This window comes from Topomyia yanbarensis, chromosome 3 (assembly GCF_030247195.1).
Source record: "Topomyia yanbarensis strain Yona2022 chromosome 3, ASM3024719v1, whole genome shotgun sequence".
In the NCBI taxonomy this organism is placed as follows: Eukaryota; Metazoa; Arthropoda; class Insecta; order Diptera; family Culicidae; genus Topomyia; species Topomyia yanbarensis.
Genome location: NC_080672.1, coordinates 80,961,482 through 80,978,121, shown reverse-complemented (window position 1 = coordinate 80,978,121; position 16,640 = coordinate 80,961,482). Strand labels below are relative to the sequence as shown.

At 38.1% G+C, this 16,640-nt stretch overlaps 3 protein-coding genes across 5 annotated transcripts; 1 reads left to right on the top strand and 2 right to left on the bottom strand.

Moving 5' to 3' along the window:
* Positions 1 to 5,579: 5,579 nt before the first annotated feature.
* Positions 5,580 to 6,747, bottom strand: LOC131690089 (histone H4). 3 transcript variants are annotated; one of them, XR_009305507.1, is made up of 2 exons: positions 5,832 to 6,178; positions 5,580 to 5,694 (listed from the first exon to the last, which is right to left on the bottom strand). XR_009305507.1 is itself a non-coding variant. In XM_058975602.1 (2 exons), the coding sequence occupies exon 1, from the start codon at positions 6,594 to 6,596 to the stop codon at positions 6,285 to 6,287; it is 312 nt and encodes a 103-aa protein (XP_058831585.1). In that variant the 5' UTR covers positions 6,597 to 6,747; the 3' UTR covers positions 5,580 to 5,694; positions 6,190 to 6,284. The 3 variants fall into 3 exon arrangements, 1 of the variants encoding a protein (XP_058831585.1); XR_009305506.1 differs by having other exon boundaries at positions 5,836 to 6,178; XM_058975602.1 differs by lacking the exon at positions 5,832 to 6,178 and adding an exon at positions 6,190 to 6,747.
* A 123-nt stretch (positions 6,748 to 6,870) lies between these two features.
* LOC131690088 (histone H3.3A-like) lies at positions 6,871 to 7,306 on the top strand. Its single transcript, XM_058975601.1, has one exon. It carries the CDS (start codon positions 6,896 to 6,898, stop codon positions 7,304 to 7,306), a length of 411 nt encoding a protein of 136 aa, XP_058831584.1. The 5' UTR covers positions 6,871 to 6,895.
* Positions 7,307 to 8,745: 1,439 nt separating this feature from the next.
* LOC131687023 (histone H1A, sperm-like) lies at positions 8,746 to 9,345 on the bottom strand. Its single transcript, XM_058971057.1, has one exon. The coding sequence runs from the start codon at positions 9,343 to 9,345 to the stop codon at positions 8,746 to 8,748; it is 600 nt and encodes a 199-aa protein (XP_058827040.1).
* Between the last annotated feature and the right edge of the window lie 7,295 nt (positions 9,346 to 16,640).

Sequence of the window (16,640 nt, the reverse complement as noted above, 5' to 3'; positions counted from 1 at the left end):
AAACTGATATCTCTTTCCTTCCCCCATACAAACGAGAAGCGACAGCGGTTACATCGCCTCTATTGGAGGAAGGTAGGACGCTTAATGTAAAAGTGTATATATGTGTGTGCATCACTATGGGAAATACCACCTTTACCCGCAAGTGGCGTTGCTGCCCTGTCAAAAAAAAAAAATGCGGACGAACATGGTCAGGCGATTTAAAAAGTTTGACGTTTGACTCAACTCGTCTGTGCTAATTGCCCCTCGGAACAAATGCAATTTGCGAATGCGAAAATGACGCCGACAAATCGCCCTAATGTTGCATTTGAAATAGCCCCCTAATTGCCAGCAATTTGCTGGCAAATTGAAGGGCAATTAGCGCATCCGAGTTGGCAAATAGCCCCCCGTTAGCCAGCAACTTGTCCTTTTTGACTGGGTATTACCGTCTCCACACGTCACCGAAAAACTACCTAAAATTCAGTACTGAGTCGAATCTCTCGCTTTGTTTTTGACAACACTAACGGCCAATTTCTTCACTAGATGAAAACTGGTTTTCGCTGAAAACCAGTTTTCAGATTGCTGGTGACCAATTAGCCGAAAAGTGGTTTTCAAAGAAAACCGGTTTTCATTCAAGTGAAGAAATTGGCCGTAATAAGTGCGAAAGCGAGGCACAACTCAAAAGTACCTAAATTTAAGTCAAAAGAACTTATTCTGTGGGTTGTTTTATTTTTGCGTGTAAGACGGAATCCGCCAGCTGGCTTATTTTTCCAATGGAGTATGTATAGGTGTGGCAGATCACACGGTTTGCTAGTATAGAGTACTTGACAATCTGTAACTGTATTGGTGTATTCAACGATTTGTTTTCCTCCACCTGTCGCAGGTGGAGGAAAACAAATCGTAAATAACTTTTCGGTCGTAGTATTTTCACGATGGAACCTTACCAACCAGTATTGTACGCGTTTGAAATAAGTTTTCCAGCGGCGTAGAGCATTTCAACACCACTATGAATAGTTTAGACGAGCTTTTTCAAACGTTTAATTTGGTTGACATTTTTACATATGACAGGTGGAGGAAAACAAACCCCCCAAGTAGTGTGTGTGAAATGATTTGCATAGAACTCTATTGGCAACCAAAAATATCTCGCGTGTTTTTTGTAAACGGCCAATAAGCATGCTGTCAAAATTCACTTTGAGCGCAAATTCCGGACAAACCGTAACTCGCCGAGAATGGATGTTAACATTTTATGAAAGAGAAAAGTTTTCTCTGTCGTCTACTGCTATGACTTATAATCTGCGATTAATGGTTTGTCCGGAATTTCCCTTCAAAGTGAATTTTGACAGTATGCTTATTGGCCCTTTTCAAAAAACACGCGTGATATGTAAACAATCCAGAAGCACATCGGGTCGACGTTATAGCGTTCACACGATTCAATGCACGGTAAAAAAAACTTTACCCATTTTATGTATTCAAATTGCCCATTTTCGGAAGTTATTCGAGCTGTCAAAAAAATGGGTATTTTTTTGTTTCTAACAATGAGTACTTTTTATCCATTTCACAACTACTCGATGAGGTAATGTCAATGGGTATATTGATCTTGATAATGGGTGAAAATCCTTAAGCATTATTTCAAGCGAGTTAACCTGCAAACTAAGGATCGTAGTGGAACCTGAAAATTATCGCCCTGCATCGGAGTCCGTGGCGGAAACGGAACATTTCGGCAATGCTCCGAAAACAACGTCTGTTTAGACTACTAAGGATGTTGAAAATATGCGCCAGTTCGGCATTTTTAGAGCAGCCAAAAGATTCAGCTATCAAAATATATCCAGTTGGCGGTTTTATTATGTTAAGTAGTTTTAGAATAGGATTTCTATCTAGATTCCAATACTTTTATGAGGAAACAATAATGTGAAATGAATGGTTTATGTTTTTTTTAATTCAGAAATAATTCTATTGACAGTATTTTTCATGCTGGCGCGAATTTCATGAATGAGTATTTTTTACGCATTTTGTTGTAACAGTTCTGCGAAAAATAATGAGTGAAACATACCCAGGTTGACGTACAGAGTCTGTACTCATTTATGGGTACAAACGCTTTACCCATTTAATGGGTTATTCCACTTTTATTGAAAATGAGTAGTTTTCTACGCATTAATGGGTACTTGATTTTATCAGTGTGGGAGCGGAACGAACGGTATGACGAAAGCAAGTCGATTTATTCTGTGATCACTCACACCACAGATTCATCTTACGAATACCAAAGTGCCCTCTTCGCCATTGACCATTGTATGAAATGCCTTAACCTCACAAATTTGACAAGTGCTGGTCCTTTTGTTTACAGTTTGGACTTAACAAATTTGATTTCCATTAAAATAAGCTTAGTGTTAATAATTAATTCCCGAGAAATTTTACCGCAAAACTACTTACCGATTCAGAGAACACTAGAATTAATTGGTAAACAAATAATTAGTTCACTTATTAGATCTTTCATATACATATTCCCATAGTAGGGAATAGCACAATTTAATTGTAAGGCGTTCTAGGAAACATTTATTCTTCTAAAAACATGATTCCCAATATATTTCAAATGCTTCATTTTGAGAATACGAATAATCTCTAAGTTCAAAATGTAATCAACAGGACCACCACCTGTCACATTTAATGCATGACGTCACTGTGCAGTGACCAATACCTGTATATACAACATTGTTATTTTTCCACCTCTTCATATATTTTGCTAATCCCTACACCGAGGAAAAATAACTATTGAAATCTATAAGAATCGCTTATGACTTTGCGCCACAAGTATCTCATATGAAAATTATAAGTTTGTCTTGTGGCTTAACGAGGAAAATGGCCATCAAATCACTTACGGATTTCATAAGAAATACTTATGAAGTTCCTTGGACATTCTTATGACCTTTATACGAATATGATTATATTAATCATCGCATTAAAATATAAATTTAAAAGAGAATTATTATGAGATTCGTGTATGTGATATATGCACCTGATAGGAAAAATAAATAGGAAAACATTTTTTATTCATTTCTACACATGTATTTTCTTAAATTAGATGAAAATAAACATAACCACACTTATATTTAGAAGGCTCCAGTTAAAAAAATCACCTGTTATGATGCTAGATGTTTCCTCGAAATTGGCTAAACTCCTACGGTTGAAACTTCTGCTATTTCACTACATTGAGATGCTGCAAAATAACATAAATAATTGAAGCAATGATCAATAAACCAAAAATAACTTACATTTATTTGCTACTAATTGGAAGCAGAGCACCAGACTAAAACTAAATCCAACAATGTTGTCACTTGTCTGGCCTTATGGCATTTTCACAATAACATTTTTATAATAATCTTGAGACACGTGTATGAATTCTATAAGGCGAACTTATGAAATTCATATACATGCTTATGTAATGCATAAGCGTGTAATGGAATCAAAATTGTACAGGTTCATAAGTCGAGACTTATGAAATTCTTAAGTACTTTTTCTTCGGTGTATTGAAAAGGATACACCCCTACCGACCAATGTTGCCACAATATATGTTTTGTTTCGGTTGTGTCCAAAACTTAATTTGTTCAGATTAAAATATTTTATATGAGCCAATTTCACGTTTCTTGAAAAATCAACGTTAGCTAACTGGGCCGCATATGACACGCTTATATAAATTAGATGTGCGATATTGATAAAACCTTCCCTACGCCTTGCAGTGATGCATTTCTGCAGAGAGCCAAACAATTAAACTTATTTTCAGTTATCACTGTAAATATCCGATTTAAATACGAAATGATCAACGCTTTGTTTTTTGGAGAAAACCTAAGAGAAGAGACGACAACAGGCTTCTTGCTATTCTTAATTTTATCTACCAGGCCCTGTCGTAATTCCAAAGACAACAAGCATCCATCGTTGCCAGATTCCATTTGCATGTTTTTCACAATTGCTGAAAATAATTGTATCTGAAATATCGACCCTCTGTCAAGAATTCACAATACTAGCTGAATTTAAGAATTGAATTTTATGTTTATTCGCGTCTCTCTTAACAATACACGTAGTTATATCGTCATTCAGGGTATTAATCCATTTTGCATGAAATGTTCATGTGTATGAAAAGTAGCCAAAATAAATTCAGCAGCACTGTTTTTCATCCCGTTTGAAAATATTACCCACTGAGACGTCCAAAAAATTGTTTCAAAATCGTTCAACACGGGTCCAATGATGGACGTTCGTTGAACGGTTATTTGGACGTTGTCCAAATTGGTCCAACGAACGTCCTTCATTGGACGATTTTGAAACCAACCGTTCTTAGAGGGTACGCTCTAAGAACGGTTGGTTTCAAAATCGTCCAACGAAGGACGTTCGTTGGACCAATTTGAACAACGTCCAAATAACCGTTCAACAAACGTCCATGGTTGGACCCGTGTTGAACGATTTTGAAACAAATTTTTGGACGTCTCAGTGGGTATGAACGCTCTTGACTGGCAAAACGACCAATCAGAAGTTGGTTCAATATTGAGGTTAGGACTGGATCAAATTGGCTACGCGATTGTCTTCTCTTAGGAGAAAACAGCAGCATAAAATACTCGTTCCCATTAACACAGATTTGTTATTTGATTTGATATTATCGATGCAGTTGAAAACTGGAAAATTCAACTGTATTGATAATACTAAAGGAAGAACAAAAAGCGATTACGGGAAGAACTTTCTCCCGGTTTGCTCCAAAGCGCTTCCAATTTACTCGGTACTGGAACAAAGACGATTTTTACAGGAAGTTCAAAATATTTTCATGCTTACGCTACACAGCTTGTTACTCGGTTTATTTTAGAAAAGGGAACCTGTATAACTTGAGTTCTGATTAATATGTTTCATTTCGTATACGCAAAATCATGCCTTGCAATTAATAACTACAGAAGGGCGCTACGGAAAGAAAGCGAAATTTCGAGAAAACAAAGTAGCACAGTAAATAATCGTCGTTTTATTTTTATATCGCAATACCTGACAACACGTCTCTTCAGAACATTTTGATTCCAAGCCTGCTGATGTCATTTTCGGCCAATCACGAGCTGGTTCCCAATTGGTTCCAAAACAGGAAACAGAGCTGGCGGATCCTGTCCTAGCTGGAGGATAACTAAACCAGTGAGATATCTGACATTTAAAATCCTCGATCTGAGATCTCGCATTTTTGTACTACCGCCCTCACTTTAAACCCAGAAGCGGTTTGTTTTACTCCCAATTCAAACGTCCAAACGGCACATTGCCAACGCAGCTGGTTATGTCTAGACCGGTAATTCTAATGGCCGAGCTATGCCGTAAATAGAACCTCTCGCCTTGAGCATTACGGTGACTATCAAAAGGATGACCAAGAGCTACAAGAAGAAAAAAAAGCTTTATCTCTAGCACAAACAGATAGAAAACTTTAACCTACCAATTGAGTTCTTGTCGCTCGGTCTCACGAACACTTTTGCAGCTTGCTGGTTGAAAACAATCCCATTTGATTTTGCCGTCTTTGTTTATTATTTTCCACCAGCTAGTGATGTAGTATTTGTGACATGTGACATGTACGTACATGAGCCGTAGAAAAGTCTATACCGCGATAATTAGGCCCTTTTAGAGCAGAATCTGACCGGACGTCCACATTCTTTGAAAAAAATCACCCAATGCCACGGTGAGCCCCGTGCCAGCGGGTGCACCTTCAGGGACCTGTAGCGAATTATTAGCATTAAAATACAATCCTAAATCGAAACAGAATATGAAAAGGCCATTTTCTAAGCCTTCTATATACTTCAAATAGAACTATTGTACAGTGTATTCACATATGTAGGTAAAATGGATAATACCTACTTCCCGGCCCCGGAAAATGGTTATTTTTCACTGTTAGGGATGATACGCGTAACTAAGACAACTACGGTAACTATTGATATTCGCGAAACATTTTTGCCTGCGTTGATAATTTTGTTTCCGGCTCCATCAAACTAAAAATGTAGAATAAGCAACAGATTTCCGTAACGTTGCTAGACTATTTCACGTCTTTACTATTTGTCTTTGGTTTTGCTGTAAGCTTCTTTTGCCAGAATATTCCAGACTTTTTTGTTTGATGCTGCCAGATTTTTATTTAAAATACTTGGCAACACTAGATATTACAGCTGCTTTGAACTCACGAAGAAAAAAACATGGCGTCTTTTTTGCTTCACCTACCTTATAATTCAACAATGCGGAAAGCCAAATTAATTCTTTACATGTTTCGTGGCCCTAAAAAGGGCCTTTTTTGAGTGCAGTCGATGAAATGGAATTTAACCTCCGAAACCGTACAGCGTGCGGCCTTGACGCTTCAGAGCGTATACAACGTCCATCGCGGTGACAGTCTTGCGCTTGGCGTGTTCGGTGTATGTAACAGCATCACGAATAACATTTTCCAAAAACACCTTCAACACACCGCGGGTTTCCTCGTAGATTAGACCGGAGATGCGCTTCACGCCGCCACGACGGGCCAGGCGGCGAATGGCGGGCTTCGTGATACCCTGGATGTTATCACGCAACACTTTACGATGCCGCTTGGCACCTCCTTTTCCTAGTCCTTTGCCTCCTTTGCCACGACCAGTCATTTCGTCTCTGGTTGACTACCTGCACGAACGATGAACAACACGAAACTATGCTGGAATCGGACAACGGGCATTTCTTTTATAGCCTACTCTGGCTGTCATAGTATGTTTCGCTTTTGTTATGCTTCTAGCGCGCAGCATACCGTGTGCTATGTTTGTGTGTAAGAGGGAGATAAGCAGTTTAGGGTAGACAAGGGTCGATAGTTTTTGCCTGATATAAAAGAAGGGCCCGCCTCGGCGAACCTCATTCTATCAGTTAAAATCGCGTTAATAACAAGAGGTTAAAAAGTGTTTATTTGAAAATGGCTCGTACCAAGCAGACTGCTCGTAAGTCCACTGGAGGAAAGGCTCCTAGAAAGCAGTTAGCTACCAAGGCAGCCCGTAAGAGCGCCCCGTCCACTGGAGGAGTTAAGAAGCCGCATCGCTACCGCCCCGGAACGGTTGCTCTGCGTGAGATTCGTCGTTACCAAAAATCAACTGAGTTGCTGATCCGCAAGCTGCCATTCCAGCGTCTGGTGCGTGAAATCGCCCAGGACTTCAAAACTGATTTGCGCTTCCAGAGCGCGGCTGTTGCTGCCCTACAGGAAGCCAGCGAAGCCTATCTGGTTGGACTGTTTGAGGATACTAATTTGTGCGCTATTCACGCCAAGCGCGTCACTATCATGCCCAAGGACATCCAGCTGGCCCGACGTATCCGCGGAGAACGTGCCTAAATTCAGCGACCGGGACAAAAATACCACAAAAAGGCCCTTTTCAGGGCCACCACAATATATATCTAAAGAATTAATTTAATTTTCCTAAAAAATACGTGTTTATAAAAAAAGTTATTACAGTAATTGCGACGCAGAACTGGCGTCATCACCAATACATACAAACAGTAAGTAAACAATGAAAAATGGCGGACTTGGCGTCATTTTACTAGGCGGTGAGCCAAACTGTTACTGGTATCATGCAAATAATTCTTAAATTTTTTATTGCATTACCTTTAATTTCAGATAAATTTGGACAGCATGCATTTTCAACAGTTTGTTTTGGCATTAAAAATTTCTAACTTTGCTACCTGTTGCTACGTGACGCATTTTTAATGGCGTTCAAAACGGGTTTTGGTGTTATGAAGCTTTACACTGCTTTCCGTGTTTTGCTATTATAATTGATACTGCATGACACTAAAGTAAAGATTTGGAACATGCAACTGTTATTTTGGAATTTAAACTCCTATTCTGAGCATTCATACATTTTCAGTTGTGGCTTTAATGCAACAAACTAACGATATGTCGGTGTTTTTACGGATTAAACAGCTATATTGATACTTTGGTCTAAACATTCTTTTGTTTGTTATCATTAATATCTTAGTTTTAACAACCGAAAAGAACTGCTTTAGGTTCCACCGTTTGCTACCTAAACTCCTGAACCAATCATGAATGATAATGATCTTTATTTCAAGGTATTTGTCGATGGCTAACATGTTGATTTTTGTTTTAAGTGCCACCGAATACTTATATCTTTTCACCTTTGGAGATAGGTAATTGAAAATAATGTTTACATTCTGAACCAAATTATTGAGAGATAATTTCAATGATTGCCAATGTTTGGCTATTTCAGATTTTGGTACACCAAAGTTAGTATGGCAAAATTTAATTGTAAACGCCCTTTTGCAACGCACCGAAAATGGGCGGGGCTTACGACACAATCGATCGACCGTAATGTACTCGAAACCGTCGACTGTGTTCGGGAATAACAACAATTTGTTGGCTGTAACGACCTGTGGAATCGGACTAGTTGAGGCAAGTTAATTTAATTTAATTAGTTAATTATCCTGCGTATGATTCTAAGAATTAGAATTGAAAAGCCATTATGATTAAATTGGCAATTAGTAGTGAAGTATTGAATTTAAATATAAACTTAACAAGTAAAGATGAGATATTTTTAATCATAATTGCGTTTCAAAACTTCCATACTGTACCATAAACGAACTATTACTGAATAGTAACTATGATTAAGTTGATTTCATTGGAAAAAATCGACATTACTTCTTTATAGTAACGAATTTGTAGCCCTGAAAAGGACTTATTGTTAAATTGTGCTGAAACTGGGCAAAAACCAGCAGAGCCTCCATTGGTCTGCCATCATAACGTTGCGAATGAAAATCGACTTAGTTCTTCTTGCGGCCCTTCTTCGACTTTGGTCCTTTCTTGGGGCTGGGTTTGGGTGTTTCCACTTTCGATGGTTTGGTAGATTTTTGCTTCGGCGATGCGTCTTTTTCGATTGGCGCCGCCGCCGCCTTCTCTTTTTTCGGCGCGTTAGGACGTGACCTCTTATTTGTCATTGGCAGTTCGGCGTAATTTTCCGGGGCTTGGCGTTTCTTGATCATGGCTGGTTTTGTGATTTTGACCTTGAACCGACCAAATGCACCGGTACCGCGCGTTCGAATAATTCGACCATCTTCAACGCCGTTCACCAGAGCTTTTCGAATAAACGGACTCAACTTGGATGAATCGATTTTGAAATTTTCCTCCATGTACCGTTTGATGGCCTGCAGTGATGTTCCTTTCCGGTCACGAAGAACGTCCAGCGCTTCGACGATCATATCGTGCACCGGTGGATTGTCCAGATTTCGCTTCGTTTTTGGCTTGCTAGGAGCTCCATCTGCGGCTGGTTTCCTGCCTCTTTTCTTCTTAATCTTTTCCGGCGCAGGCTCGTCCGCGTCGGCCAGTTTTGCTTCTGCTTCTTTGATAGCTTCGGTTTCAGGCATATGGGCTTCGTTTGCTGCACTGGCAGCGTGTTAATTCACTCGAAATGTATCACTGACAAAATGATGGAAAACGCATGAGCGAAACAGGTATAGGGAAAAGGGTATTCTAACTTGATATCCGTGTTAGGGAAAAGGGCTACGTAGCCTGACGATAATTGTTTGAAATTTTGGAGAAAATGAGCGAAACTATTTTTCGTAAATAGATTATATCTACCCTCCTGTCTATCCGCGAGTAGCATATTGGGATTTTTCACATTGCTGAAAACTGCGTTATTCTGAGATAACATGATACCAACACGAATGGCTGACGCTATCAATCGAGTAGTTTGTCTCAAAATAAATACGTTACAAATATGAAAATTCATGTTATTTTATTTCACATTAGACTTTGTTGCATATGAGAAGGCTTTCGATGAAACCCGTTTACACAAGGTAACCTCGACACCTAGAAAGCGATTTGTCTGTTAGATAAGCTCTGAAAAACAGGGTATCTAGGATGCTTTTTTCTTATCCTGTTTGTTTGATATAATTTCGGCCTTGAATTCTAGGGAGGTTTTGAACAGTTCATTTCAGAGATTTACCTTTTTTTTGATATTTATATTTGATTTTATTTGATATTTGATTAGTACAATCAGGGATGCCATCATACCAGATTTCTCTGGCACCGCCTGAAATTTTTACCGCTTCCAGACAAAAAGACAAACCTCCCATTCTACCAGATTTTAAAATTGTACAAATTGTTACACACAACTTTTGGAAATTTGAGTGATATATTCCCAAATTTAACCAAAAATTTAACATTTCGATGACTTTCGGTTGCAGTTAAACGACAGGTTTTACCAGACATTTTTAGTTGAACAGCTTTCAGTTGAAACTTTTTAAATTATTATTATTATTATTATTTGCTCCCAAATTACTCTACAAAAAGACTGTTTATTTAATATTGAATTCTAATTACAACTTAACTTCTTCACCTTCTATTTTAAAATTTATTATGCTATGTGCATTCATTAATATAGCGAATTTACAAGCGGAAATTCCGATAATTAATCTGAATTTGGATTTTGTTGATGATAGGTATTTTGTCTTCTACTAGTTGAATATCGGCTATCGCTTCCAGTTCATGGACCTCTTTATATGAAGTTTTACAGGTGTAGCTTGCATGAGGAAGAATCTTGCAACGACGTTCTTTTCCTGTAACAATAAAGTGATATATTGTTAGGTACATTTAACTTTTGAAATGTGTTTTATTTACTTACCAGTTTCCGAGGCGAAACATCGTTTACCGACTTCAGGTGGAAAAAATCAACAAAGTGCAGGGAACACACGAAAATGTTGAAACAGAGAGTGCAGGAAAATTAATCTTTTTCAAATTAAGTTTGCAATAGTTATTGCAATGATTAAATTTACTCGAGGAGGTGAGCATTGCAATGACTAAATCGTGTTTAGTTTCAAAATTATTGAAATATAACCTTTTCAAGATTTATTTAGGAGTGTAGTTGGTGTAAATCAGTTGTTTAGGTGCTACATGATAGGCTCAGAATCATTAGGATTTTAAGAAATCTGGATCTTCTTGTAGTGTATTTTCGCACATGATTCCCATGCAGGTGGTGCGCAATGTCGACGAGAACATTTCAAATGGGTAAATAAACAAAACGTAAACAATTCTGGTTAATACTTACTTCAAATGGACACTAACAAAGCTTTCTACACACCATAAATTAGCCGATTCTGAAACTTAATCGTTTACGAAATAATAGATTTTGGAAACAACACATAAACGGAATACCTTGTTTTTTTATGTTACCTTTCACTTCCTTTCAAAAATGTTTTACTCGAAAAGGGCCCAACAAAATTTTAACATCAAGAAAGGCATAAAAAAACGTCGCACATTTATTTGCTGTAAACAAAAGGATTCACCACATAAACTATGAGCTAACATTTCGTCAAAAAGGGTTTATAGACTTTCCTGCGGCTAAGCTACGTACACATCACATAACACAAACACTACATTACTACTTGGTGAAAAAACTGCATTAGTGTACGTGAGACCGACCGACAAGAGCTAAATGGGAGAGCGCACAAAATCAGTGTAATGTTTCAAAAGGGACCACACGAACTTACATCATTTGATCCTTATATCAAGCTTCTGTTCATAAATGGGAATATAAAGTACGATAATTTACTTGTTATCGAGAGTCTGGATTTGCGATTTACCAATGAATAGAAACAACGGATGAGGGCATCAGATGAGAATTTTGCCAACAGGTGGTCTAAACGTTAGTTTCAAATCCACAGTTCATCGGACTAGTCGACTTGGGACCCGCATACTGTAACCTTCCAGTTTGATGGTAGATGAGTTTTGGTGTGGGTCGGTGGCGAAAGATGATGGTTTGCGTTTTTGAGGAGTTTAATTTTAATATCCACGTTGTAGTATAGATTTCAAGGCATCACTGGAGTATTACTCTTTGCTCAGTTAGTGTTCTCCCTTTTAAGACTATGTTACAGTTCGAAAAACGTGTCACAGGATTTGGGTCCCAGTGTATCTTAAATGGAGCTCAGGATTGCAAAACCCGTGACGGGAAATGAGTCTACATAAAAATGACAGTTTCATGAAGTGTAAACCCAACCGCGGGGAACATCACGGGATCTTAAAACTCTTCATACAGAAATACGGCCGGGAACAATTCAATACAAATTATTTCCGACGGAGAAAATTGTACTTTTATTAGGTTTAAAATTCAGTGTTATTTTGATACTGTTGGTGTTTTTTAGAAGCAGCAGAACTTTTGTTTTAACAGTTTAGAGAGATCTCGGTGGAAAATTTTCTCTGTAAACTAGGCTTTTCTTTTCAGAGACACCACTAGTTAACAGACATACATGGATCATTAAATACATGAATCATTAAAAGTTCAAAAGTGGTCAAAGTTAAGCATTAAAACCATGTTCGATTTTTCGATTTTTAACAATAAGTGGATTTATTTTTTATTTATTTATTTCGGTGGTTCAAACTGCAGTGTAGTTACACTTCTACAACAAAGTGTGTACTCGAATTAATCAGTTTGAAGTTTCTCTTGCAATCATTTTCACTGATTTCAAAATCTTTAAACGTTTGTTAAATTTTACATGATGACCTGGTGCAACTCCGTGCAATCTGGTTCTACTACATATATTTATCTCTGAAAATATTCGTTTGGCTTCGATATTTTACGATAATACTCTTAGGTGATACTGCTATTAATTTCATAAGAAAAATAGATATTTTCGGAAACATTTGGATAATTTCGTACCCTTAATCGAAAAAAGTAATTTAGATTATCTAATAGTCTTAGAAATATCGAAATTTGTTCACGAAAAGTGAAATTTGTGTGCATAGTAATAGCGTTCAGGCTAAAGCCTTGTTGTCTCTTGATGTATGCAGATGCCGTCTCTGCTCCACTCGGTCCATTGCTGATTGTCGCCAGCCTCGCAGTCTTCGAAGGGTCCGCAGGTCGTCCTCTATCTGGTCGATCCACCGTGCTCGCTGTGCGCCCCGTCTTCTTGTTCCTGTAGGGTCGCCCTCAAGAACCATCTTCACCGGGTCGTCGTCCGACATTTTTACGACGTATCCAGCCCACCGCAAACGTTCTATTTTTTGCGGTATGCGCAATGGATGGTTCTTCCAGCAGCTGATGCAACTCATGGTTCATTCGCCTGCGTCACGTTCCGTCTTCCATCTGCACGCCACCATAGATGGTACGCAACACCTTTCGTTCGAAAACTCTAAAGGCGCGTTGGTCCTCCACGAGCATAGTCCAGGTCTCGTGGACGTAGAGGACCAGCGGTCTAATCAGCATCTTGTAGATAATCAACATCGCGCGGCGGCGAATTTTGTTCGACCGGAGCGTCCTTCGGAGTCCAAAGTAGGCACGATTTCCCGCCAAGATCCGTCTCTGAATTTCTCTGCTGGTATCATTGTCGGCGGTTACCAGTGAGCCCAAATACATGAATTCGTCGACCATCTCGATTTCGTCACCGTCAATCCGAACTCGGGATGGGAGGTTCACATTGTCGTCTCTAGAACCTCTTCATTTCATGTATTTTGTCTTCGAAACGTTGATGGCAACTCCAATCCTGCTGGCTTCAGCTTTCAGTCTGATGTACATTTCCGAAATCGCCTCAAAGTTCCTTGCCATTTAGTCAATGTCGTCGGCGAAGCCAAGAAGCTGGACGGTGCTTCCTGAAGATCGTGCCACTCGTGTCTATCCCCGCTCTCCTTATTACACCTTCTAACGCAACATTGAACAGCAGGCACGATAGACCATCAGCTTGCCGTAACCCTCTTCGAGATTCAAAGGGACTCGAGAGTGTTGCTGATGCTCGAAAAAACACATCACCCGATCCATCGTCGCTTTGACTAATCGTGTTAGCTTATCCGGAAAACCGTACTTGTGCATTAACTGCCATGGCTGATCTCGATCGATTGTGTCATACGCCGATTTGAAATCGATTAACAAATTATGTGTGGGCAAGTTGTATTCGCGGCACTTCTGCAGAACCTGCCGAATATTTGGTCCGTGGTGGCGCGGGAATTCATGAATCCCGCTTGGTAGTGCCCCACGAACTCCCTTGAAATTTGAGTGCATGCTTGGTTCAATATTTCAGTCTAGATAATAGTGCACATCGACAACATAATTTCAAATTGTTTCTTATAGTTTATCAATTTTAAATGCCAGGTTACAAAAGTGCTTGCTAATTTAGTAATTCTGCACTATTGGGGTAGGTCGCACTAATGTTTCATGGTTCCGTGAAATAGTTCACGGAATCATGAAATATTATTCAAGTATTCATGAACTGGTTCATGAATCATGGTATAATAGTCACGAGTTACCAATCGTGCTCGTAAAATAGTTCACAAAATCGTCAAATATAATTCATGCATTCGTGAACTGATTAATGGTTCCTAATATATTGGTCACGATTCAAAAACCATGCTAGTGAAATAGTTCACAAAATCAAGAAATGTTATTCATGTATTCGTGAACTGGTTCATGATTCCTAGTACAATAACCATGTCTGACCATTCGAGCTCGTCGAATAATCCACAAAATCATAAAATAGTAGACATGGATTTGTGAACTGGTTCATGATTCCGATCTATTTGCGTGCTTGTGATATCTAGAAGTTATCCCTAATCATTTTCAATTTCATGCAACATGGTAATGAAATTATCATGTGAACTATTTCACAAAATTTGATGTATTATTCGTGGAATCATTTTTGTTCCATACCCTTTTTCATGAAATATCCAGCTGCTAGCGACTAGTAGATAACTATAAGAAAACTATCAGGACCTCGAATATTGTTATTGATTTGATAAGGATCAGTGTGATGCCTGATCAGAAATTGAAAACTGCTCTGAGCACCACAAATTGTGTTCGCGATATAGCTCACAGAACAAGTTACCGCGAATAAGTTACACTTTTATGATCCAGTTCATATTGTCACGTTACTCTGAGTAAAAAACCGATAGTAACCAAATAATAGTAGTACGCGATAAAGCGAAGAGAAATCACGAATACCATGATAAAACTGCTGATATAAAATAAACATGAGTCACATCCACATGACAAATTCGAAAGTAAACTCTAGAATAAAATATCACGATAACGTGAACAGAAATTACGAAAATGTTTCCTAAGATCCTGAAATAATGAACATAAATCACACAACTCGTGACAGAAATATAAAAAATCGTGACTAAAATCCTGAAATCATAAATATAAATAAGCATAAATCTTCAATCGTGACTAAAATATCACAACGTGAATAGAAATTATGAAATTCATGATATAGTTCCTGAAATCATGAACATAAATCACATTATGCGTGATTAAAATATCGAAAATCGTGACTAAGATTCTGAAATCATGAACATAAATCCTGCTAGACTGACCGAAAAATTCGGTAGTAAACTCATGAATAAAATAGCACGGTAACGTAATGACAAATCACAAAAATCGCGAACAAACTTCTGATATCATGAACATTGTTTGACTATCGACTGCATATTCCCAAATTATGAACAAGAATCATAAGAAAAACTGAATAAGTACAGGGAATAACATCAGTAACCCAACCAAACATTCGAATGTAACGCCATGGATACATTCGGGGCGAACTAGTTGTTTTTTGGAAACACAAATAGTTGCATGAATACGATCGTAATTATTCAAAATTTCAAGAGCTTAGTGACAATTCTCGTTAATCGTTCAGTTCACAAAATCGTGATGAATTTATGAACGGATTTTTTTCGTGTAATATGCTACCCGTTAAAGCAGAGTCAAGCGTCGCTCCAATACTATATAATATGTTTACCTTTGATCTTCTAAAACTATGTACAGGCTGTAAAAAAGTCACTTTTCTGTGATGATACTAGCATCTCTACTTCAGGTAAGATCCTAAAAGTTATTTGCAGTTGACTTCAATGAAGCTTGAATATTTTCAATGACTACCTGAAAAAATGGAAAATTTCCACTAACAAGGCAAAAACACAATTGATTGTGTTTCCGCTTAAGCCGAGAGCTTCTTCGGTTAAGCCAAATATCATTCTGCAAAAATAATTTTTTTAATGAACCAGTTTTAGTGCGAAAGGGCACAATACCTAACTTAGTTAGTATTTAGCGTTTCGGATTCTCCTCATCAGTAACTTGCACCTTCTTGGTACCAGTTAGATGCTAAATCTAAACTAGTACCAAGATTGGCGCTAGTACAGAAGTTCGGGCTGATTGGAAAAGTGGAATCCGAAACACTTTTTGGATTTAGCGTCTAACTAGTGCCAATCTTGGTACTAGTTTAGATTTGGCATCTAACTGGTACCAAGAAGGTGCTAGTTACTGATGAGGAGAATCCGAAACGCTAAATACTAAATAACCATATTATTAAATGGTTTGAATGTAACGTGGTTAGATCAAGTTGAATATTTGGGGTTGGTTTACGATAAAAAGCTCACTTTCAAAGATCACATTGAAAGAATCTAAGTAAAATGCAATAAATATATGAAATGTATATACAGTGAAGACCCGTTTTTATCAGCCGCTTGGTGAATTTTAGGCTGACAAAATGGGGACATTGATAAAATCGGGACACATTGTTCTTTCGTTTTAAGAAACCGAAGCTGTTAAAATATTCTTCTTTGGTCCCTAGATATAGCCTCATAACCTTTCCTGATTATTTAGCTTAAACTTCCCTTAAGAGTCTGACAGTGCAAAATTAAAAGACAATTTTTTTGCGTATTTCAGCTCTCTAAGATAAGG

Coding starts and splice junctions, on each gene's coding strand:
- LOC131690088 (XM_058975601.1), top strand. CDS start 6,896: ATGGCTCGTACCAAGCAGACTGCTCGTAAGTCCACTGGAGGAAAGGCT.
- LOC131690089 (XM_058975602.1), bottom strand. CDS start 6,596: ATGACTGGTCGTGGCAAAGGAGGCAAAGGACTAGGAAAAGGAGGTGCC.
- LOC131687023 (XM_058971057.1), bottom strand. CDS start 9,345: ATGCCTGAAACCGAAGCTATCAAAGAAGCAGAAGCAAAACTGGCCGAC.